The 23,676-nt window shown below is 43.9% G+C and overlaps 1 protein-coding gene across 1 annotated transcript; it reads left to right on the forward strand.

The window, feature by feature from the left end:
• Positions 1–15,464: 15,464 nt before the first annotated feature.
• On the forward strand, positions 15,465–16,866 carry LOC124309506 (homeobox protein Hox-A2a-like). Its single transcript, XM_046773178.1, has 2 exons — positions 15,465–15,729; positions 16,005–16,866. Exons 1-2 carry the CDS (start codon positions 15,465–15,467, stop codon positions 16,859–16,861), a joined length of 1,122 nt encoding a protein of 373 aa, XP_046629134.1. The 3' UTR covers positions 16,862–16,866.
• Positions 16,867–23,676: the final 6,810 nt, after the last annotated feature.

The following is a 23,676-nucleotide window of genomic DNA, read 5'->3' on the forward strand; positions in this document are numbered from 1 at the left end:
ACATAAGCGTTCCTCTCCGATATTTATACATATGATATTCAATTTTGTCGAAAAGTGAGCACGTCGTCGAACTTAATAATTAATGTCTCCCGTTTTATTCATCAGCGAGCAATGGACGATAGCTTATTTTCAAGCGGAACGGAGTCACTTGCGTCAGAAGAAATGCGAGTTACGAAAAAGCGAAAAATTCTAATTTTTATTATTTATAAAAGGTAGCGTTGACAGTCCCGAACGCGTGGGGAAATTTACCTATGTAGATGCTGGATGACTATCTGCACGACGGACAATTTATTGTGTGGCGAACACACGTCTGTTCCTATTGCATTCGCAAAACGGTTGTATTTTTAATGTATCAAAATCAAGGTAAGTATGCAAAAAAGTGCCGCAATCGTTACCTGATCAAAAATTGACCTCAAACCGATAATACAGCGGGAACATCATATTCTCGAGCAATGACTCCTCTGATATAACGGAGCTAAAGCATTTGGAAAACGTCGGTTGAATTGCAGCATTGGACACTTGAAAGCAACATAATTTTTTCCATCACGTGGAAAATCAAGGAAATTTGAGGGTAAAACTATTCAGAGACGCCTTGCATTAAGGCTTGCTTGCGTTTTGTGTTTTCCGAAGTACTAAGGGTCACTGGTAAGGTTGCGTTAATTAACAATACGGGGCGCTTGGGTATAATTCGCTTCTAATATATCGGAACTCGATCGTCATTACCAAATGAATTGCAACAAAATAATATGATACCCGATCATCGTAGACGATTGTACTGGTCGTGTGAGAACGCGTGTTCGATATACCAGTCATCGTAGATCGCACTGTCAGAGTCGCATTGCCAAGGACCGGTGCTTAAGTGTGGTCCAGCTTTCAACCTTCCTTGCTCGTAATGCTCGTTCTTCCGTACAGTCGATAGTCAATAAGGAATATTCCAGTGTGAGATTGGCCAAGTTGAATCCGGACATCGCCGGCAACGTCGTATTAACGCGCTGCTTATATAAATCACGGTGTTTGCGAGGATGCATAAATAGCAATACTCTTACCTCGTAATGAAATAACCTAGTGGCCAGCCGTATCAGAAGAATCATACATCATCATACATCATCATACATCATACATCATACGTAGTATAAAAGTTCGAAAGCAAATTTTGGATGTCGGATGTCCGGATGTTCAGAAAGTGACGTCACCCAAAATTTTTTCTCTCTGACGTCATCGATCCATAGTAATCGTCGACGAGGAAAATCAGCGAGCCGAATTCCTCAGTCCGGAAACAACCGCGCAGTAGAGAATACGTATGAGAATTGCGCTCCGCAGATTTCGAGTACCAGGTTCTCTACATCCTGGATCCTGCGCTCCAGGTCCGCTACCTGGCGAAACTCGACTTGCAGGACAAGCGCTCCGTAGTTCTGACTGTCCAGGTCCTTGACCTGGTGACTTTTGACCTTCAGGAGTAATTTTCCGTAGTTCTGGCTGTCCAGGTCCCTGACCTGACCTGGTGACTTTTGACCTTCAGGACTAATTTTCCGTAGTTCTGGCTGTTCAGGTCCCCCACCTGGTTAATATCGACCTCCTGGAGAAGCGCTCCGTAGTTCCTGCGCTTCAGGTCCGCTACCTCGTGAAACTCGACTTCCAGGACAACCGCTCCGTAGTTTCTGCACTCCAGGTACGCTACCTGGTGAAACTCGACTTCCAGGACAAGCGCTATGTATTTTTGGCTGTCCAGGTCCTTTAACTTGTGGATTTCGACCTCCAGGAGTAGCTCTCCGTAATTACGTTTTGTTAAAATTGTTGCTGTACATTTAATATCCACTAACAACGGTGTTAACTGGAGGTAGAGATTCACTATGTAAATTATTGTATACGTATATTACGATACGTACGAGCAGAATTATCAGGTACTGAGTTATGTTTTAACATTTTACGAATATACGCGAAACTACTGACAGTAAGGCTTCATCCAAACGAGCACAAAAATCAGCTATAGCAGGCATTCCAACCTTATAGCAGCTTACTCTACTGAGTTAATGATCGTAGGTTGAAGTGGAAATGAAAACAACCGAGTTAATGATCGTAGTGAGCCCATAAGTACATCTTGAATTGTGTATTCGCACATATGTTCTGATAATGTATTGATTAACATTTATTACCCATCGAACAATCCTCAAGCAGCGAGGGCGTGAGGTATCTGGTAAAACACCGACTGCGAGTAAGCGAGCGCAGCGAGCGCACGAGCATAAAAACCAGCTACACTGGGCATCCGACCCCGAACGAGCTTCAGTGAGCGAGGGTTTAAAAGCTAGTTTTTATTATTTAATGAAAAGGATTTCATTTGTAATCAATAATTTGAAATTTAATCAACGTGCAAGGTATTTTTAATATCGAGGTATAAAATGAGTGCTCAGCGTAAGCTAGTCAGTCTAGTCAATTGTACGTACTGATAGCAACAACGGTGATTGTGTTTGATTTGTTTAATCAAATGAATCTTATTTATCAAAATATACGAATTCAGATTTGAATTTACGACTTCAATATAAAACGAGTTAAATATTCAACGAATCCATAGTAAATAAATAGAAGATTCCGAAGTGAAGATTTCACTGGCTAAAATGTTCCATTTAATACATAATTCAATCGAAGTTAGGGATCAATTAATGAGCTATCAAGGTTGTTGAGGAATTATTATCCCGAATGACGTTCGACATAACGAGATTTTTGTATTACAATTAGTATGTAACTGAATCTTGCCTAATAAGAAAAACCTTCTGTGACCGTCTGTGGCTTTTGACCGTTGAAGTTGTTAATTATATTAATTCCGATTTATATCACAGCAAAACTGATTGTTCGTACTTTCTTCTATCTCAATCACAGTTCGCTATGTACCGTTATCTCAATGCCAGATGCAATAATACGTTACAAAATTTCGGAATCAATCTTACTGCTACGCATATTTTGTATTATCACGTAATTGTACGCCGTGTGTACGTGACGACGTTCATCGTACGCTTGTCGAAGGCACGCGATACTTAATTATAGCTAATTCGAACGCTTGTTCGCCTACTATCGTCGCAATTGACGTTAATGTTCATACACGCTGCGAGTACAGCACCTTGTTCTGGAGCTGACATACATCACCCTCTATTGGTCCGTGGCTTGGGATTTCCGGAATCTGTGATTAATGTATACACCAGGAGTGAAAAATTGTATCGAAATGTAGAACGAATGATAAATTTACCGTTCAGAGGTGTACATAATAGTATAGGTATGTATACGAGAAAGAAAATGAAAGTAATACAAGACTGAAATACGAGTAAAAATAGAATATAAAAATAAAATAAAAACTGAACATCTGAAATTGTTTCCACAAAGGAATAAAACATGACCGCGCAGCACATACATATACAAGCTCCGAATTGACGATCAATAAGTTACTTACGTTCACGTATATACTACAGGTATGTTTTATGTCGATCGACTGTTCGAATAGAGTGCAAGAGAGTACCGCACCACCCCGCGTACGGTTCACGTCCGCAGGAAAACGCGTTCTTCGTCCACCGATTCATCGAACTGCAGCATAACATGTGGAGCTTCCGATTGTCTCCTTGACGCCTACTTTCCAAATTTATCTGTCTCTGAATACCTTCAGTCAACTCTCAGACTTTCGAATGCTTCGCTGGGTAAAACAAACGATGTTGCGAACACAATTTTCACAACCATAGCTGGTCGCTGCTGGGAAACGGGGCTGCAGCTGCGTAGCCATACCATTTATCCTACGAACACTTACCTTCATTTATCGACTGGGAGCCATCCTCTTCTTTCTATCGTAACGAATGACCTACGATAGCCATCCCATTCGCGCAGCAACCATCGATGCTTCATTCCTATAACGCGAGACGAATATGTTTTTCCATCGACATCGCGTTCAGGTCACGAATGATTGCTTAAGTTGTACTTGTACTCATTCAAATGATCAATCATGCCTAATTATAGCGATACACGTTAGCAACATACTTGGTTATTTTTTATTTTTTTTTTTTTTTCGTAGTCGAGTCTTTACTTTCCACCCGTTCCAATCTTTCGATGACATAATTATAGTTGACAAATGCGTAGGTGGGACAAGGTTACCGGAAGTAGAGATGCGTCGGTAATAGACTCTGACTTTGCTTTGAGGCCTTCCGGACCTAGGCTGTTTTGTATTCGCTGTTAAAAATTGTTGGGAATTTACTACACATTTACCATACAAAAGAGTTGTCAATTTACGAAATTAAGTTGCACACTTACAAATTCGGTGCAGTGACGTAAAGTACTATGCATAAGTCTCATATTTACAATGAAAATTTTTGATTTCACTAAAATTTATAAGAAAAGTGCAAAAAAGTAATTTGACACTGCCAAGTTGTGTAGTAAATTTATTGTATTTGTAAATTGAATAAACGGTAAGTGTACGGTGAATTCGTTGTTCCGTATCCGAATAAAACTTCCGATACAGTGTAGGAAGTTCCAAAGAGAAATTTTTAAGTGCTCACAAAGTGCCGCAGTTTCCTGTTGTGCAATTAAACGCTCAAACGCACACGGGTGTAGGCGAATATTAAAATATACATAGTTGGATAGAAAAATCGGATGCAAGATTCGTCGCCGATCATCACGAAGCAAAGCTGCTGCCAAATAGCAAGGTTCGGGATATAGAATATACAGCCATGACTTAAGTGTGCGGAACAGAAACTTAAAAATTTCCGGATGCGAAAATGTGTTGGCGTTTTCCATGCCGTTATTACAGTATTTCGGTGTGATGATTCAAGGTTCTTGTCCCTGTCAGATTATAGCTTCGGAAAAAGCGCAAATTTCTTTGGCAATAACATAATCCGCTTACGACTCGTGCCGCTGACAGCTGCTTTCGATTGATCGAGAAACCATCTCCACATCCGTCACGGTACAACGCGGGGATTATTCCAGTGAATACGGAAATTATCGGGGGGGGCATCGCTATTAGAGGACAATTTTTCTCCGTAAATGGGGAAATTCCATGCTGACCCTGTCAGAAGGGATTTGTTTAATAAGCGACGCATAAAAAGGGTAGCGACACAATGCACCCCGCGGCAACTTATATCCCCCACATACGTATCAGGCATCGAAACATCATTGTACAGCGTTTTCGAAGATATCTATAACGAGCTGTACTGCCGTAAGGTGAACCATATCGTGCTTGTAACTATAAATCAACATATCTCACTTGATTTGTTGCAAAGTCGCACTCTGCGGATATATACGGTATAGTTCATAATTAGTCTGGGATATGCTGTAATAGAGGAGTAGAAGAGGAACGACGAGCGCAGACATACAAATTGTCTGCACGGCATTGAAACACTGTTGGACGCGTTATAAATTTTTTTCGACGTTGAGCATTTGAATATTACATTGCTTTTTCTTGATACTGTACAGTATGGGGGAGTTGAGAGGCGGTTGCGGTAGACCTGAGCAAATACGAAGGACTCTTGAGTGTAATCCTATCACCACTAATCCGCTCGATAAATCCCACAAGTCGGTATATCATCTGCACACATGTATATATGCACATGTATATGTGTAGAGACGAGCGCGCGCACGTACACATTGTATGTACACGGTATCTTGGGCAAAAGCACGGGGTGCTGAGAAATTGGAGATAGCTAGGCAACTCATCCGTTATACGGGGTGATCGTTTTCAATCGCCCTAGGCGAGAATCTCGAATACTAGAAGAGATACAAGAAAAAATTCAATTTGCACAATGGTTTCGAGGGGATAGATAATGCTGATATAGGTTGATTTGTAAATTGCGCCGACCCGAGATTTTTTAGTACTTCGTGATTTTAGATGAGGAATACGTATTTTGACTACGACTGGCTCAACGTATCAACGTATAACGGAATTATCTTTCCCTATCGAAACCCTTCAAGTTTCGTAACGAACTTTTTCTCATATTTCTCCTAGTTTCCGAGACATTCACATGGGGTAATTAAAAAAGACCACCCTGTTACAGTCTTGTTTGTCGGTGTCGACGAAAATTATTTAGAGCAACATGGCAATGAAATCATCTCAGTGATGTGACGTGCGACGTCAAGTCAAGCATCGGTGGTTCATTCGCACGCAATATTTACACCCCCGCCGTCCACCGGCGCGTGCGGTCGCCGAAAAGAAAATCAAATAAGAAACACTTTAGCAACTCTCAATTATTGTTAAATGCAATATCGACGTCAGGGATTTCGGCCAAGTTCCATCCGCCCACATTCACGTGCGACAAAATGAACGAAGAATAAGCGTCATCAAACCGTTCGACCGGGGCTCAACGGTACGCTTTACTAGTCTACAATTTAATACATTGTCCTACAATATTGTATTTCAGTGAAATATTTATGTTCGCACGTGACGGCTACTCGTTAAATAAGTTCACCCTTGTGCTTAATGTAGTTGCCATTGCGTTGCTCAGAATATTCGGTTTTGTCGAGACTCACCGCATCGAAGATCCAAGGCCCGACACTCCGCTGCGGTATTATACGGAAATCGTGTTTCATTGTCAGGGAGGCTTACGACGCACTGAAACTTCCGTAAGTAAGTGCAACAATTTCATTCTTACGTTACGTCCTTATATCATACCTATTCCTATTTTATGAATCGGAAATGTCGTGTATCGTACCTTTATTTATGAAGTCGGTACTTTGTCCGCATTATTTTTCGTATCACAAGATTGCCACGGTGCTTTTTTGTCACCATTTCGATATTATCCCGCCAACGCTCCCCGAATCCTAGGAGTGGTTTCGAATATTGTATCCACCAGTAGTGTCATGTTGACTATAATACCTACCTATAATTTATTGTGCAGAAGACTCGAGCGTAACTAAAGTCCCGTAACTAATTCTCGTCCTTCACCGCATCGGGCTTCACTCGAGTACAATATCGAAATACTTGAGCAGAATACCATCTTTGTGTAGTCCCAGTTTACAGACCGTGGGGGAAAGCGATATTTTGTCAGTCTTTTGAGCGATTCGATGTGCATCGACTGCAGTCACCGCGGAAATATGTCCAAGTCGCAACTAAAAATCACGAACCACAAGCAAATGCTGGAATTCGTACGGTGGGTGAGGGTGATTGGTAACAAATATCCCCCTCCCCCCCCCCCCCCCCTCCCCCCTCGTCTTGAACAACCATTTTTTCGATTTGGAATTAAAGCGATTCGAGTTCGCAATAAAATTTGAAAACAATCGGTTTCAATTGCGACTTACAACGATCTCGGACTTCCAATTTATTCGCAGTGCGCCCCGAAGTACCAACTGATCGTTTATCACATATTGTATTGCGAAATCATATTTCAACATAACCTCGACCTCGGCCAAGTTGTTCGAAAACCGTGATAATTTAACAGAAGAATACGCACACTCATAGTGTCTAAGAAAAAACGTTGGTATATTTGTCAATTATTGTTCCGGACGCACGTCAACTCCCGAAGTCTTACGCAGTTTTACGCAGATGTGAGATGGCGAATGACAACCGATTCCAGACCACCTGTGTCGTCTGCTATACAGGTCAAATGGATGGTAGCAGATGACACCGGTGGCTTTGAATCAACCAGAAATTATCTTCTTAGGTTCACCTTCTTCGAAGTTTGGACTTGGAAGAATCGCTAGACGTTTAAGAATGGAACTTTTCTGGTGAGTGATTACATGTTTCATTATGAGGCGGCCTATTTCTCTTTCACATAAATAGCCTTGGATTGAATTGGAATTAATTATTTGCGAAAAGACCTTCCACTGTTCTCTAAAAGTTATGAGAAACCACATTTGAATCACCAAAGGCAATTTTATCTGCGTGTACACGGAACATTCGTACGCGATCCCTATACGACAACGGATATCGCTTACAAAACGCCTATAACCATCACGAGTGTTAGTCAGCCTGTTGAGACAGGTGATCTCGATATAAAATGCTGGTTATTATTATCATTGTTGTTGTTGTTGTGGTTATTAATAGTGACGGATTGTCAGGCGCGGTGTTGAGAACGCGCCGTTCTTAAGCTCGTCTGCGGTACACGCACGTTTCCAAGACAGTTGTTACAAAGCAGCGACCGCGTTAGGAGAATATCCGTGAAAATCGAACTCTTGACGGGTAGTCCGGTTAATGTTCGAGCAATACCCGTGATTGGATTTTCTATCAGCATTCGCTGTAATGAATAAGTAATAAATCTTACCGAATACCAAGTATCTTTTTACCCGCCCAACGCCGAATGAATAAATGATATTTCAGGCACCCTGAAATCCATACAGGGAATCACGTCAACCATGAATACGATTGCACAGATCATTGACCAATGAGGGAAACTTCGTGCCTATTTCACCCGAGAACCACCAAAAATTCGTCGTACAGGGCGGTGGTATTGTCAGACAAACGGACGGCGACGTTGGCTGCATGTTTGAACGGAAAGGACTCCGCTGGTATAGGTATAATATCTGTGCTACAACCGCATCCGTACCAGAGAAGCGGACAAAAATTCCAAACCCTGACGCAGAGCGAGGAGCTAAGCTGTAAAATCGACACCTGGACCGAAATACCTTGTCCTAGTACGAGTCATCCGGATGGAAAATTGCCGTGAAATTACCGCAAAAGCGATATTTTATCCCTTATAACCGTCCGCGCGCGCACGCGCGCGCGCTCTCTTTCCACCCTCCCCGCTCCCGGCCGACGGGACCGTATTTACGTAATTTTATGGAGTCGAGACGTGATTATCCATACAGCAAACGTGGAGATGGGTCAGGGAGCACCTGGCCTTGCCGCGAATCTCATTCTTAAGCTAAAATATTGGTAAAGTACAAGTTGAGTACGTTACAATTTCACGAAACTAACTCCCCGGGCGATCACGTTGTATTGAAGATAAAATAAAAATACTTCAAGTACGAATGTTAAAGTTGGCACTTTGACAATAAGCAATAGATTAGTAGGTGTCGAAAAGCTTGAACGTTGGTTCGTCTGCATCCGGCAGCACGCGACCGTAAAAGGCGCGTCCGCCTTGCCTTTGGGTAATGCCACGCTCCAATTTGATTATATTTCGTTGAACGCCCTATGCAGATACGCCTCCCTGATTGCCGTTGGTACAACATAACTAACTAGATTTAGCGGGTTCGCAAAGTATACAAAGACGAGGCACGAATGAATAGGTTTATTTTTAATGATTATCGACTGCCCACGCATGGCTACGCCGATGACGGGCGCGTATATTAACCAGCTACCACAGCAAAAAATTGAAAATCACAATGGACTCACACGGGAGCATTCGAAGTATAGAATTTAAATTACAATGGAATACACTGCGAATAAGTCATTCGGAATCAGATGTACCCGCGTGGTACATCACGCATGATGTAAAATTCCGCGTAATAATTGAACAACAAACTGTTTTTTCTTCTGGCGGCAGTAACACGACCATACGTTCGACTTGCTGTGCACGTACAGTTCAGGCTACCACGCTCCCATCTCGCATACGACACTAAATTTACCGTTCAACGGACCATAGCTACGTTTATTTGATTGGTAGATAATTACTTGTATTTTTTATACGCTTATAGTACCTTCCAACAATGACATTATAATTTCAACAATAAAGCATAGCAGGTAGTCACCTCCAGGCACTATATCTTATACAGTTAAAGTGCGGCGAGTTGAAATATACTTTTCCGGTTTGTATTCGCGCTAGCGGAAAAGCGGACGCTGCTACGATGTTAGGATGTGAGGATGAAATTTATATGCCACTTACGTACAAGGCATAGAAAAAACGCCACTTGGTTTATGAAACTTGCATTCAACTCCAGCCAGACCAGATGCGCCAGAATAGTCGTTCTCTAACGATCAGCCCGATTGACGTTTGCTCCATGGAAAAGAAATGTGAGTCTCACCACCGCCAAGTTGTCCGTGCATTTCAATGTTCGTGCTTTTCTTTTTTCACGAAACGATACGCTGACAGCAAAATTCTCACTTCATATTACTCCAGGATCGCTTACGAGTTCCAGATCTCACTGACTTCGATATTAATATTTTTCAGCACCGAAGCGACGCGACGCGAGAACGTCCACCGAACGACAGGCTGATTTAGAATTTGCCGCACACGGGTAGTTTCGCAGTTGATTTTGTTGAATAACTTTCTACTGATTGTTCGAATGTCTAAAGAGAGTAAGCGCAAACTCCGCAAATCTGACCCTAAGATATACCGGACTACTGTACAAAGTCTGCCTTTCGAGTCGGCCAAGGTTTTATGGTTCAATCGTTACATCCTATGATCTTCTCACGGCCCAACTCAGCCTATAATACCTAGGTATAATGGTAACTCGTAGGTACTGCTTGAAATTCATACCAAACGGGCGAACGGATGAATGGCCACGGCAGAAACTTGAGTTCACAATGATTCAGCGTGCCCAGCAAGCCGTGTGGTATCCATATACCGCGTATCCGTTGGAAAGCTCTTATACGCGTGTCAAAACAAAAACTCTGTACTGCACCGTTCGGTGATGCGAGGGGTACATAACTGAGAAATTACCGAATCACGCACGGTAGGATGAGCTCGGTTTTACCTTGTTCTAATGGGAGGGGTAGCTGCAGCGAGAGGAAACGTGGGGAGAAGGCGGATAGGTCGCGGGGGGGGGGGGGGGGGGGGGGAGTGCGGCGAGTGGCCTCCATTGTTGCAAACAACATAGCGGAATAAATGACCCGCTACACCGACAAAAGGACATCGACGGTCCTTGGGCGTATTTTCAAATCTCGTCGAGAGGTTCGAATTTATATAAAGAAATAACTGTCCATTATGCAGTAGTCTGTTAATTCGAACCGTAATGTTCTTCACTAGACTTGAATTATGACATCCCACACAAGGCTCGATGTCGGCGACGGTACCAACTGTCTCGCAATCGGCTGTACTCCACGAGTTTGATTCGCTACCAACTATTCCATACTATACGTGCGCTGTAGAGGCGATTCGACGTATGTATACCGACGCTAGTACCCACGGCACTGTACGTACGCGAGGGCATCCGCAGGAAATCGTACGGAGTATCGTAGATCATTTATCTGATACGGCGATAGGACGCACGGGGAGGAAAGTTCGGTCCTCTCGAAGGCGGTTGTGGCGCGATCCGTTCTCCAAAATCCCTCGGCTGCGGGACCTGAAATCGATCGGTAGATACGCACCAAAGACTTGAGATCTGGCCGAACTTTGCGATCGGAAGCGAACGGGTGACACGTCAGTGCCAAGATTTCTTTCTTGAAACGGGTTAAGCCGTTTTTCGAACCCTCGAGACGTAAAATTGTTGCAGTCGATGGTAGATATATCCTCCATTGTCCGCCCGCATACATTCGACAAAGACTTCCGTACGCACCGCCGGCTCGTAGCAATCGGCACAAAAGATTTTCGCGACTTCGATCCCCTCAACAAGTTTTTTTCAAGGTATACAGATAATACATCTGTTTTCTTCTAAATTATTTGCTTGGCGAGTTATCCAAGTGGTCTGTAATCGTATTTACCATTCCCATGATTATTTATGGGATTTCGGTTCGAACTATTATGGATACCCAATGGTGTGGGAGCTTCCTGAACAGAATGTTCTTTTGAAAAGACCTCCTTTCTGAAGAAAGAAAGAAGGAAAGAAGGAAAAAAAAATCACTCCCCGGACAGAGTGAAATGAGGCAGGCTAAATTTCGATGACGAGTTTTTATTTCGAAAAAGGAGTAAAGCCCTCACTGGCAATCGATCGCCTCCGGCCTTGTATATTTCTCGATTCAATTCTCTTCTTAGCAATATACAGAATACACCGCCTGTTTTCGGAGTTGCGGAGCAAGATTGGTCACGATCGAGTCACAGCAGCGTTTCACGTATGTCCTCTGCGAGAACGCTCGATAGTATTCACCATGTTGTCAGGACTTGGATGACCTTTACGGTCGAACCAATAAACAGGTACCGCCGGCTGACGTCGCAACAAACGGTAAATTCAAAACTGTTGAAACATTCCGAAAATTAGTCCCCTATCGAGCACACCTTACTCCCTACACCGTACTATTTAGGCACCACGTAATTTTTCAACCATATTATACTCCCTAATCGGATCAAGCCTTACGGGCAACACAATAATCGATACTGTTCATACAGTCCTAATAAAATAACACAGCTACGGACCTATGATGTATCATCCCTACGTACGATCTCGTTTTACCAATAAGAATAGAGCAAAAGACCACGATCGCATAAAAACTTACGGTAACATTATCCTATTGGATAGTGAATAATACAAAATGCATCGAAACGGCATGTGCGTACCGGTCCAAAGGGGTGATTTTCTACGAGGATACCCGGACTGCGCCCTCGTAGCTCCCCTTATGCCCATTGTACTCCGGTGCACGAATCCTGTGTTATCGCGTATGGAGGATATTTCAATTTTTAAACCACCCTTCTGCAAGAAACCCGTTCGATTGGGCGATACATTCTCTGGGGCGTTTCTATTTGGATAAGGAGGGGAAGGGGTTGCGGAACTCTTACCGCTATCTTGTATTACGTGAAATTACGAATGTTCGTGTAAGCTGCACGGTACGCGCCAATTTCGGCAAACATATACCCTCGGCTCTATGTTTGAATATATTTACATTGTAACAAGTCCCTTCAGCTTCATCCTGCAAGACACACCGCGCGTACACAAGGAACGTTGCATCTCATAATTGTATTTTTTTCCACCCCAACGTGTTCTAATTCTTATTCTTACATTGCCGTCCTGCAACTGGGTCAAATTTCGCGGGGTCATGAATTATCCAGAAAGTCAGACAAATCTTAGTTCTCGAATCCTGTTTGCGTTTCTAATACTTGGACGATACTACGATACTGCGATTTCTTGTGGGTCCGAAACATACCAGCTTCCACATGGGACGCAACCCTGTGTCGGAATACCGGCAAATTGAGCAAATGATGATCTTGTTACGCCCTGGAACCTAATATGACTCCCTTGAGTAACGTATATTTAAAAATAACTTGGGTGATAATTTAACCTTACGTGACGAAGCATCGTTCATCGCTGAAGGAAAAGTAATAACTCAGAGAAGACGTCAATGTAATACTGTTACATTTTATTCAATTATTACTTTACTCATAATAATCAACCCTCACCAATTGTCAGGTATCTACTCGTGAAGAATTATCAATTAAGTGAGGCTAGAAACATATACAACCTTCGTGCGTGCTCCAAATTTTATACTATTATTATTAATCAAGCTTATAATTGACTCATACATTTAATAAAGTTTCCTACACGTGGCGAATCAACACATTTGACACTTGTAGTGTAGAAGTATCTTTAAAATCTCAACCTAATGTAATAATTACACATATTATATTAAAATGATGTCAAGATACATTACGAATTCGCTACAGCACTACGTATAATTTCGATAATTCATAATAATAGGATAAAATAATAAAATTTTGTAGAATACTTGTGTATGTCGACAGTTTGTGGTTATTAAGTTCGTGACTGGTATTTTTATATACGTTAAACCTTGCCGAGGTGAGAAATTCTAAATTTGTTTGTCCAAATGGTTCTTAGTCGGCCTAAGAATCCCTAGATAATTGTAATGGAAGTCCGTTGTTCGTCACGGTTATGGATCAACTGCCTGCCCGCCATCGTCATGTTCGACCGAGTTTCTTACATATATCTATATGAGTGTGATATACGTAAATTGCTCACTATCTACACTTAATTTTCCGGTCTGTGAGTTTCTTAGCGCGTAAGTCCGACACATCACCTCGCATATTACCGTCGTCTATGCGGTTCGTGATAGGTTTTAGGTACAAAGTGGACTGTCCGTGCCAGGTGGTCAAATGTATTTGCTGTCCGTGAAGCGAAAAAGTACCAGTTCAAATTTCCCCGGTAGATGTTGAGAAATAAATGAATATATTGTACGTCATGACTCCGTGTCAATACACGTGTATCGAATGACTAGCTGACTAGCAGCGAGTTGATATATGTGTGTGTGTGTGCGTGTGTGTTTTTGTGTGCGCGTGTGTGCACGGGTGTGCTCAGATTTGTCGGAACATAAATCGGATACTTGTGCTTTTCACTTGCAGCCGTTATTATGTCTGTCACTTCGTAAGTCACGGCATCTGACAGAGAGCCTTATAATGTCCGTATAGATATGTATGGGTATATCCACAACAACTGGGAGAAGTAAATCACCTCCCTCAAATATTACAACCCAATTGGTACGAGATGATACTCGTAAAAATATAAACACCAGGTAATAAATTCAATCCAAGGGTTACTTTCAGACAATACCACCCCGTCAGGATAATCTACACTTACAGTTTGCCGACGCTTCAATCATCATTGTATATTTTTAACTTTCAACTAGGTAAATGCACCCCCTATTATAACGAATCTCAAACACATTACCTGTACCTCAATCTTTCCGATTCAACAACATACGGGTGAGTGGTGTAAAAGTGAAATATTCTCCCGACATACCGTTTCAAACGAGGTATTGTAGGATATCAATGTCATCTACCTTCTGTACAAATATACACGTATAAGTGACTTTCGTATGAATTTTCGCAAAAGAAAAGAAAGAAATTATACAGAAAAAAAATAACATCAATGACCGCATTAGTAAATGAATCAGTGAATTGATTTTCATTTCGATCTCGAATCCACGCCAGAGTCTAACCTTCACTGCCAAATGTTTACCAATCTCTTTCACGGTCCGGTGCAGTATTTGTTCGTTGAATCACCGCTTTATACTTGGTGACCTGCATGTATTGCATAAAATTTGCAGGGTTATGTATGCGCAAATGAGTACCGAGCGATTCGCTATGAACACGGGAGCCCTTACAGGGCGGGGCCCGCGCCGAGAAGGGATCCTTCCTCCCCCCAGGTAAACCAACCCCTGGGTGGAGCTATGGCCTCGTATATATCGGGGTACGGGCCCCAAAGAGAACATAACGTGCCCTGTCCTCTCACCAGACAGACGCGTATCGGACGTACGCATGTCGTGGCTCGTCATCGAGTTAAACCGGAGTAAGCTTACGCAGGGTTGATAATTGAAGGAATCGCGACGTTTGCCGCGCTACAGCTCGGTGAGACGGTCGTACAAGTCTACGATTAGCCGTGTACGTAGTATACATCGGTCGTTAGCGCCGACGAAAGTTTAAGTTCGTTATGTTTGTGTAAAAGTGCCCACCAAGGACCGGGTCGGTGTTACGTTTCGTCAAGTTTGACGATCACGTGGCAACGATCGTTGTTTCTTTGTTGCGTTTGATCGAAAGGCTGTTGAAGCAATTCTAAGACGAAGCAATACACCTGCACACACCGAATACAACAGCGCCGAAAGGGTGAGATAACGGCGAAGGAAAATATAGCGAGAGTGAGAACGCGGTAACGAGCAGCGACGTACAATCGACACTTGAGCGAACATGTCGCGAAGTTTTTTCGTCGACTCATTGATTGGGAATACCTCACCGCCCGTGTACCCCTTGCCGTACTACGGGAATCAGCTCCCAAATTACATGTTCAACCTCTTCAATCTGGGTCTGGGATATCAGCCGGTGAGACCAGTTCCAAGACCTCCGCCTAATTGTCTTCCGGCTAGCCTGAATCCATCCGGAGTCGCCCGAGCCGTTCATCCTGGACACAGTCCCCCCTCGCCAGCGCGAAACGCCCCCGCCAGCAGAGTATCAGGTAAAAAGGTAGCGGGCAGATACGTATGACCTGATATTACGCGTAACGTTCGTTCGACGGGCTTGTTGCGTCAACACCATGCGTCGCAATCCGGATTCGAGCCTCATCTCGATAATTTCCAACTCTCCGTCATCACTTACCTTCGTTTCCGGTGCTCCATTGCTTTTGCAAAAATTGACCTCGAGAAAAAAAAAAAAAAAAAAATGCGGAATACGGAGAAGAGGACGAAAGAAAAATTGATGCTAAGACGATTGTTTTTTTTCTCCCTATTTCAGATGTGTCAGCATCGAACGAATCCACGTCCAGAGGTAGCACGCCAACCCCGCCGCCAAAGTCCCCAAACTTGGCGAACAACAGCTCGAAGAGAATACGCACCGCGTTCACAAGTACGCAGCTCCTCGAGCTTGAACGGGAGTTTTCATCGAACATGTACCTCTCCCGGTTGCGGCGCATCGAGATAGCGACGAACCTGCGACTTTCCGAGAAACAGGTGAAAATCTGGTTCCAGAATAGACGGGTCAAGTATAAGAAAGAGGATTTGCCGGTAGGCCAAAGTCCGAAATGCTGTTGCCTGCGAACCTGCGGTAAGAAGAAGGGCTGCGTCGGGGATGAGGGTAGGTATGCCGAGGAGAAGGCCGTGGTACACGCCCCTCCCGAACCTCTCGTAAGGTCCCGGCGGGATACCGATCGGCCAAATTCGCAATGCGGCGCAAAATGCGAAGAGAGTGAAGGGACCGAGGCTACGGAGACCCATGGAATTTCCTTGCCGGCGTACAAGCAGCACCGACACCGTCACGCCTTACAGGGAACACCCTCCAACGAGGGAACCAGTCTCGGCGGCTTCGATCGACGGAATGCTTATCAGCCCAGCAGCCAGAACTCAATATCGTCCGGGGTTCCGCCATCGCCCCGACCAACGACCCCCCACGATTATCCTCCTCGTTTCGGTGATAGCTGTGACCTGTCGCGTGATACGAAACAATTCCCCGTGTCCCCCGATACGCCTATGGTGAAAAGATACAAGATCGACTCACCCCTACTGAGTTCCGACGAAGAAACGACGGCCTTAGCGCCCCTCTTTCGAGCCGTCAATTGCACGAAGCACACGGTTGACCGCATCGTCAACTCGTAGTTTTCGTTCTGTAAGATTGTCAGGAAATAATCGTCACAGTTTGATATCCGGCGATTCGAATAATTGACGTTCAACGCTTCTTAACTGACGTAAGGACATCCCGGTGAGGTCAGCAATTGCGTAGCCAGTTAGCGGCATAGAACATTATTCGTACGTCATATTTCCGTATCGCACCGCCATTCGTTTTTCCCAATCACAAATTTTGGTGTATACGTAAATCCGTATCATCTCTGACGAGCGGACACTTGTATTATTTATAAGTTTAAAAATGTTATTATATTTATTATACGTCGTTGGCTATTCATTTAAGTCAGATAAAATGGATCGGCTACATTCGTGACGGATTTGTCGAGTAGCGCGAGTAGCTTAGCGAACATTTCGATTCTATCAGACGTGAGTGATGTATATTTTTGTAAATGTTGTACGAATACAACGGATCGTGTGTAATATACCGCTTTTTTTTATATGTATGTGAAAATGAAACTCGGTACACATGTAACGGTACCCTACCAATAAAAAATTATTGTCAACTCGCCATCTCAATTCTGTCGCACGAGTTTGAGTCGTTTCACCGTTGAAGTCTTTATTACTCCCCTTAGCCAAATATTTCTCAGAACACAATCCTCAAACTCACACTCTCTTCCATCGCGATTCAAACTTTGATCCAAGGTCCGATACGTGACAGAGGTAGGTCCCAAGTATCTCCCACTTCCCCGTGCCGTTTGACCTGTGATTCCAAATATTCGGATACATTCATTATTATCGTCATGTTATATTCAGTTTCCCGATGAGCATATTTCTTTTCTGCGATAGATTTCAGGCGGTGCAATTTCAATCGTTTCTCACCACAGGCATATGTAAGTGCGTTTGGGTGAGTTGTACAAGGTGAAGCTTGGATGGTGAGAAAAGATTCCGGCAATCGTTAAACAATAGTAGATTTTACACCTACGTAACAAAAGTGTGGTTTAAAAGTCTTATTTTATATTGGAATACATTGAAGAGCACTTTTGAGCAATGGGACGTCAAAGTGTTCTTTTTCACGTACTGCGATGCTCTTTTTTTTGTTCTGTCGCTAAAACCATTGCTTTACTTACGGCAAGCAGGTACACAAAAGACGCGTAAACCATATTACTGTCACATAAATGTAACTCTAACGCACACGTACAGTGTTAGGCAAGGTGTTCGTTTCCTTATACTTACATCAATATAGATTGCGGATTGAAAATATGAAAGCTCGACAGTCGTAGGAGTTAAAATTTCCCAATGAAGGGGAATCGTGATCCTGTCTCCGAAATATGCTTGATATATATTCAACATTCAGTGGAGCGAAGCCGGCGACTTGTGTTACATTCGTACAATTGCAAGCAACGCGGTGGGCTTACTGTTGGGAGCGAGGGAAAAAGTCTCCAAGTTCGGATTCCTCAGGAGCCTTCTTTCGTTGCCGCAGCGAGCTAGGATTTCGGGATAAACGTGTCGACAACACATATGCACGCGACACACACGCTGCATCTTGAGGCACGTTGAAAATACATCGAAAGGCTGTTATACGGGTCAAACGGTTCGGAAAGTCGTAAATTGTTAGGAATTTGTCAAGAGGCACCAACCGTGGACCTCCGCATTCGGTTAAATTAAAGGTAAAACGTTGTTAATGGTGTTAAGGATCGATTAACAATGCGCGTCTCTCGAGTTTCAACAATGACGGGCACTTGCGCTGGAAAGGCGCAGCGGGCGGTCAGCCGGCGCGGCGGTTCGCGTCTTTTCGACAAGGCGCCCGCTTCAGAGGACCAGTGTGATTCATTCACACCCAAGTTTCGCCTCGTTCATTCATCCCCGGATTCATGCCGCGATGAATGGCCGCTGCAGGCCAATGCGCGTACAATTGACGCCGGACATCGCGCGCGGACCGATACTACACCATATACAATACTCGTATATCCCTATCCTGTACTTCCTCACACCAATTAGTCACGTATATATTACGAGCGGATCTGCTTACGTTTGTTACGGTTCGTACTCTGATACGTTCCTCGGGTATGCGTATTCCAGGCAACACCCGTTTGCCTCGAAAACATTGACTCGCTGTAAACATTCGAGATTCAACGCGCCGAGCACCTCCGTAGTGTCGTATAATATTATACCGACATCGTATATCCACGTATAGAGTTTGAGCTCCTATTCAATGCCTAAGTTGAGCCACATATATTTACCTGACGTACGAAACCTCTTAACGGTATTCACTCGTATGACTGTTGTCACTTGTGGCGATATTGTCAACGTGTTACCGGAACAATATCAAAGCACTTATACGAGTGGTTTGCTTTCTTTCGACCGCTTTATAACCGAACCGTTGCTCGAATTTTGACAATGTAATGCTGGTATTTTGCCAAGGGTGAATTGAGTTTGTTTCATCGGTCGCTTTGACGCCTGAGTGTACGGTACCTGTGTGCGTTGTGTGCGCGCGCGCGCGTGCGAGTGTGTGTGTGTGTGTGTGTCCGTGTGTGTGTGTGTGTGTGCGTGAGTTCGTAAAGCTCAAGAGGCGCTCCATCAAACTCCGCAAGGGCGACGATGACATACCGACAGTCGACCTACTCAAAAGTCTTACGCGGGAAGCTAAAGCGATAAAATGCGCTCGTACAAACGGTACACCTAGGTAAGTATGTTGCGCACTCACGTTAGTTAGCATTTCACGTAAATATGTATATTGTGCGTGATCATGTTAACTAATATGTATAGCCGGGCAAACCTTAATTCATTCTCCGCACATCCCACAATTATCTCAACCTCTGCCTTGCTCCGCTTTTTAAATGCTGGATAATCTTTCGAGAGTTCTCACCAATCCGGATCGAAGTAATTGTTGACCGAACTGACAAATTTTGTTCAACAAATCTTCTCTGCGCATACAGTCTTTTTTCGGTCGTCTAAACCGGTACACGATTTTCAGATGACCGGCAAATAATTTTGCTGACAATTCACTTCACTTGGAAGCAGCGTATCTCTAAGATTATCGCACGTCGTTATGCCGTAGTCGAACCACGCCGCTTCTACCATCGTCACTCATATTGCTTAGGTATACATATATTGCTACCCTTATTGCCGTTGCCTGTACTACCGCTGTTATTTTCGTCATAATCATCATAATCATAATTGTCATCACCATCATCATCATCATCATCATCATCGCCATAATAGCGCCACTATTCGACTGTTTTGTTGAAAATCCGGGAAAATAACTGACCTACGAAATGATACATCCGATTCAAGGCGTTGACGCCAAAATCGTGCCTAGGTACGTAATCTTGCATTAACGTATGCAGAGAACGGTGAGCCTAACAACTCGGTTATCGTCAACACGCCGACGGGTACGAATTATTGAAATTGATAAGAGATAACGAGACAGAGCTAGGAGATGAAATTGCAGCCATGCTCGGGGTAGTTCAGTGATCTGGGTGGTACATGACCCTGGTAAGACATCGGCTAGATTCCAAGTCTGGTTCACACATCAGGATCGTGACAATGACAAATAGGAACGGCTCTATGGTTATACTACTGCAGCAGCGCTGGGTGTGCATTGTTGAGCTTAACGATGCATCATCTGACGTGACACAATATCGATATACGCGTCTGACCAATCGAGTGCAGGTAATGCGCGGAACCGCCCACAGCTTGGCGAATAATAATCGTACTTCCGAGGTTTTACCTTTACGGCGTCGAATGTGGCAACGTATGCCGATGTCAGATGCGATCGAAGGTACTAAATCGTTCGGGCAGTTGAAGACAGCGAGAAACGATACACTCGCGAGATGTTCCCTTTTTCGATTTAAAATACCGACCGCTTGACTGATTATATGTCCGATAGCTCGTGCGTGTACCGTATTTCATCAAATATCCGTTTGTCCCAAATAAGTTGGCAAGACAACGCAATGCATATTACATGTGCCGGCTGGGAAATGAGACTACGAATAAGCGTTGTTTGAAGTTTACCGAGAGGTCGTCCGTATCACCATTGCCGTCAAATTTCAAACAACCACGTGGCAATCTAGGTAAATGAGTATAACGATGTCAGAGAGTAACAGCGTCTTTGCAATGGTTTCGGAATTACCAAAATTGTACGATTACGATCAGATCCGTTCGTTCTGCGAGTCATTAGGCGGGTATCGGATCGGTTGGAGAAGCCGGGGTAAGCCAGGCAGGTGCGGATACCTTATACCCAATTCTATATCCTTCTTTAACCGAATGTTTTAGCTGCGCTTCATTGTGAAATACTCGCATTCGAAGCACCTGTACCTAGGCGCCGCCCCTCCGTTAGCCAACAGGCGTAACAGAGGTGGTCGGGAGGTGATCGGAAAATTACTTGTAAACTGTAGGGACCAACTTGAAGCGCGATCAACCATAAAATGCAATAACGTGTCTCAATACATGTAGATACATGTTCTTGAAGTTCTTGACCCTTCCCGCAGTTGACTATCCGCGTTATTCGAATATTTTCGGAACTACATTAGGTATACCGTTTCATCGAGCCAACTCGCAGCCAAGGCCTTGCAATATAAGATATTCACAGCACCTATGTCGTATATGGACATTTCAATAAGTCCACTGCGAGGACACTTGAAATTATGAAACGTGTGGGTACAGCGTACGTGTTTCAAGCAAGCGGGCGTTATGATTACTTTGTTTGTACCTAGGTACGTGTTTGCGCGAGCACATTGCGTTTTTCTTGTTACAGCTATTAATTCATGTACACAGCTCGGATGCTCATCCCAATCTTGTACAAATTACAGATTACTTACAATGTATCTGCATATTTATATCTCTCGGGCGTTTGTTTGTTTACAGCAAATGTGTCTCATAATGCATGACAGATTTCCAATGACTCACCGTGCAAAACCTGTAGGTACTGCGAGTCTCCTATTTACTGATAAATCTCTTTGCCCGCGTGCATACGATCATCTTTCTCTATTTACAGTTTCAAAATATGACGCTTCGCGATCTGTCTACTATTACGAAACATAAGTATTCCATTCTTTTTTCTTTCATACGGAAATCGTCGTCGACGGTAATGTGTGTTCATCTCGATATGGCATTTACCGAACCTGAAATTACGCATGGAAACCCAGGATTCGGAGTTGCGGTGGGAAGAAGAATGAAAAATTCGTGCCATGACGGGATTTGAATCCGGGACCTATCGCGCCCAAAGCGAAAATCGTACCCCTACCACTGAGCCGTTCTTGATCTCGGTAGTTGTTAAATTTGAACAGGATAGCATGTTTGCGTTACACGTTGTCCGCTCGATTCTCGAAATCGCAGACTTCAGCTTCGATGTAGTCCCTTGAATGAAAAGCAAAACCCCGATCACGCGAGTCGTAGCCTTCAGTCTGCGTCACAGCATGCCGCGCTGTTCACGCAAACTGCGCGACTTCAGACATTTTTTTTTGCAGTCGACAAGTTGTTGTACCGTTCCGGATGCCGGAGATCGTAGAGAAATTCTAAAGACGAGTGCACGCCCTGTACCATCAAAATTTTGCACGAAAAATTACAAATTTCCATCACATTTCCTCGATTTTGTTTCGCTCAATTTTCAGCGCAGGAGATACGTCGAATATATTTCACATGTACGTTACCTCCGTAACATCTCCTCGAAACAATTTCGCTGGGGTATTGCCCTGACAAACAGCGGTGGCGACAGATTATTCGAAAATAAAAACTAATCCCGAGTATGGACAAATAAAACTTCATAACAGGGGTGCGGCTTACCGTATAGCGGAGTTGAAACGGGAAGGTGCACAGGCAAAAGCTGAAAGTATTATTCCTTCGGGTGACGCATCATGAGTAAAACAAATGTGCAACAATGTGACGTGGAAAAAGATATAGCTAGTCTTACAGGAAATGAGACAGCGAATAAGTTCTAAATAATAAAGAAAATAAGTATCCACACCAAAAAGACAATTACACGTACAATATTGTACGCGTAACGCACGCCTGTGTCTACATACACGACATATTATCTTCGACGTGAAATTATATTCGCCCATATGATCAGACGGTATTAAATTATCAGCCGCGACGGGTTGTGTCATATGTCTAAAAATAAACGCACGGCGAGAACCATCCTCAGGCCCATTGTCGCAAGATGCGAGAGAAGAAACAATATAAAGGCACGCTTGTTGGCAAATCGTCCATGTTCTCGGAGGGAGGGGGATACAAAAAAGTTCAGAGCCTTACCTGCGGTGACTCTCGGACCCACACTCCTCGTTCTGGGTGCGGGCACGCTGCCGCGTGAGCTCGAACGCGTTCTCCGGGATAGAGACCCGCAGAGTCATCCACCTGACAATGAGTGCTTAATCCTCGTTTAACCCTGGCTTATCTACGATCAAACTAGCGAGGATTAACTTGAACGCTGACCGCCCTCTCCGATACGCACGGGCAGGTACGGCCGCGTATAATAAAAGGCACGTAGCCGCGTGAACGGGACGTCGCTTAAAAAGTGTATTTTCATCAGGTATGCCGCGTTATCGTGGAACGATCTCGTCGGAACTTGTCAGTTATATTGTGAAAACCTCCGACGCGCGAGTTTTTATGAAGGATATTCGGTTGAGGCAGTCGAGGCGGTTAATGACAAAACTGAGGGGTAAAGATTCCGCTATTTCTCTCTCGCCCAAGCCCCAAGTCAAATGCCGAAATCTGTCTGATCAGAATCGATAAATAATTCGAAATCAGCGTGGAATTGATTTGTAGAATATCTGCAGTTCGAGTGGGTGACTAGAGTCGGGCATGACACGGGATTCAAGTCCGAGGCCCAGGGCGCTCAGCGATTTCGA

This window comes from Neodiprion virginianus, chromosome 7, assembly GCF_021901495.1.
Source record: "Neodiprion virginianus isolate iyNeoVirg1 chromosome 7, iyNeoVirg1.1, whole genome shotgun sequence".
Classification (NCBI taxonomy): Eukaryota; Metazoa; Arthropoda; class Insecta; order Hymenoptera; family Diprionidae; genus Neodiprion; species Neodiprion virginianus.